The 2,664-nt window shown below is 49.4% G+C and overlaps 1 protein-coding gene across 1 annotated transcript in view; it reads right to left on the reverse strand.

Moving 5' to 3' along the window:
- The window catches only part of LOC118333835 (palmitoyltransferase ZDHHC5-like), a 10,997-nt gene continuing 8,333 nt past the window's right edge, over positions 1–2,664 (reverse strand). Inside the window, exons 12-13 of the mRNA XM_035669630.1 lie at positions 1,782–2,660; positions 1–1,279 (exon numbers count right to left, since the gene is read on the reverse strand). Of these exons, the coding sequence (XP_035525523.1) occupies positions 1,174–1,279; positions 1,782–2,660 (985 nt within the window). The 3' untranslated portion in view covers positions 1–1,173. The remainder of the gene's footprint in view (positions 1,280–1,781; positions 2,661–2,664) is intronic.

Raw genomic sequence — 2,664 nt, forward strand, 5'->3', positions numbered from 1 at the left:
CTCCAAAAAATAAAGAACAAACTGTTTAGAGAAACTGGTTTGAAATTGTGTCCAAAACTACAAGGTTGTTTTGCCTGGAGAAATAAATAAGCCCTTCCCTCGCTGCCCCTATTTGGCTGGCCATCTGTTAAAGGTATAAGGTTCTGCTAGCATCTTGACAGACAAAACATTACAGAAAATAAGAAAAAAAATAACACAAAAGACATACAATGATCTTAAAGCTACAAACAGATTTTGCATAATGTCTAGCATAAACATTACAAGCGTACATTCCACAAAGATGCTTGTGCTGCAACTGTGATTCAGAATTTCTTTGTGGCTTTCAAAAATTAAGCTCAATTATTTGCCACTTCAGCTGTCCACCAAAGGATCATCATTCTCTTTGGACGATGTCAATTCCAGCAAGAGCTCATGAGTGGCTGATGCAGCCATTAAATATAAACAGGCAACTGATTTGAAATCGCTTTCATGAATAATTACACACAGTACGTCTGCAACCCTCAATACCTGACAATTTGACCCAATAATAGTCTGTAAGATTTTATACATTTATATAAAACAATATTAAAAAAAAAAAAAAAAGATTTATAAAACTAAAATGATACTGTGTTTATAGGTTGGACTCTTCTCTCCATGACTCATCAATAAACAAGTGTGGTCCGTTCAGACGGAGGAGAAGAAGACGTTTCTACTGGTCAACAGTCCTAAATCCCCCCTCTTTAAGATTCTGCATCCACTGGATAAAGGCCATCCTTTCCTTAAGTGTCGGACATGGTTATCAATACTCTGTGTGCCAATGTACCAAAGTAAAACAGCAAATCATTGAATAGCTATGCATGTTCTATAGACATATCTGTACCCAGCCGTGATGAGACAGTCACATCGGCCTATGGCTCACAAAGTGGCGCACTGATCCTGTGAAAAATGAACCATTGCCCCTTTTTTACTCTTTGTTCAAATCTTGAAAGGCTAGCAGAGAAGAGTGGCCAGTGGCGTTACAAAGATAACAAAGTGAGTACCAGACAGGCCAGCTCCTTTAGTCTGTGTCAGCCGAGAACAGTCATTTTCGAGGGGCCTGCAGTCGTGAATAATATCCAGCTCAGGTAAGTTGAAGTAGTCCAGTGACTTTTTTTCCCAAACTCCTTGTGATAGACAACGATGGATGTCTGTCACTCAAACCGATATCTCGTAAGTGGTCCCTCCGACGCCTGTCACCTTCTTCACCCCGCCCCCTGGTTTGGATGTGGTGTGATTGCCCAAGACTGGGCGAGAGGTGGATCTGATTGGACAGCCATCAGGACAGGGAGGGGAGGGGAGGGGTGGGGGGGTAGATTAGGATTGAGGACAGAGGATAAATGGATGTGGAGGTGAGTGGTTCTACTTCAAAAATAACAACAAACAGCAAAATGTTTCTCTACCATTGATCATGTAAGGCATTCGGTAACTATACTTAGTGAGTAAGAAAAAGGACAAGGACAGAAATAAACAGCAGTATGGTTAGGCATGCTTTCACAGAGCTAAACACATACTGGCATGCAGTTATCACTAATGCACACATTCCCAATTAACTGAACCAATACAGCTTCCATTGACACATCCAACTGTTAAACACTAAACAAGCAAAGGCTGGATGTAAACCGTAAAAGGAGGAAAAGGAAGACTCACACAGATCAGGGAGGAAGAGGAGGGCTGACACAAACCAGAGAGGAAGAAGAGGATTAGGAGGAAAAGGAGAACGAGGAGTAGCAGGCTGACGGATCTGGCGACGGATCACTACTCACTGTGGAGCCTGTTGCCCTCCTCCGGCTCCTCCCCCTCCCGGCACAGTGCCTCCTCCTGCGGGCCGAGGTTTGTGCTGAGGCCCTGCCTCCCCAGTGTAAGAATGGGACTTGCCGAGGGAGAGGCCGCGAGGTGGCGGGGAGACAGGGGGCTCTAGTGAGCGAACCCCAGGAGAAGAGGATGAGGAGGAAGGATTACGAGAGGCTCGGGAAAAAGAGTCCTGGTTATGCTGGAGCAGGTGCTGGATCTCAGGAGGTCCAGAGGAGGGAGGGGGTGGGCTGACGGCACGCAGATAGGCCCTGTGGGGGGAGGAGAAAGTGGCAGAGCCCTGGAGCAGCTGCCCCTCCCTCTGCTGGGCAATCTGAGCTGAGAGGAAGGGCGACGTGTAGCCCTGCAGCCGGGTACTGGGTGACACCACCTCAGGCTGGCTTGTTACAGTCGCTGAGGGAAACAGAGCATGAGGCTTCTGCGGCGACAACTCGTGAGCGGCTGATTCGAACTCTGGGCTCTCGGATGGTGTCAGCAGGCTGTCATAGGACAGGCTGCCGTTCCGAGGCGTCTGATTGGCCAGGCTTTTGTAGCTGGTGTCTGTGGTGCCTTCTGATTGGAGCGTGGCCAGCGGGTTATGTGCCGTGTGCGCTGAGCGCAGACTGGAGGAGCGGGAGCCGCCAGTGGACAGAACCAGAGAGGATGGGTATGAGGTGTAGGAGCGCCCAGTCAGGGAGTAACCTGACATGCCCCCTGACAATCCCCCAGTAGTCCCGCCAGGGCCCCCGGGGCCCTCACCCCTCTCCCCTCCCCCTCTGCGCGCCCCTACACCTCCCCCCACCACTGTGGCCCCGTCCAGGCTGCTCGGCTCCGAGCGGTAGTTAGGCTGGCGGCTGG

Source organism: Morone saxatilis, unplaced genomic scaffold, assembly GCF_004916995.1.
Source record: "Morone saxatilis isolate NCDOM2014 unplaced genomic scaffold, NCSU_SB_2.0 Contig22, whole genome shotgun sequence".
In the NCBI taxonomy this organism is placed as follows: Eukaryota; Metazoa; Chordata; class Actinopteri; family Moronidae; genus Morone; species Morone saxatilis.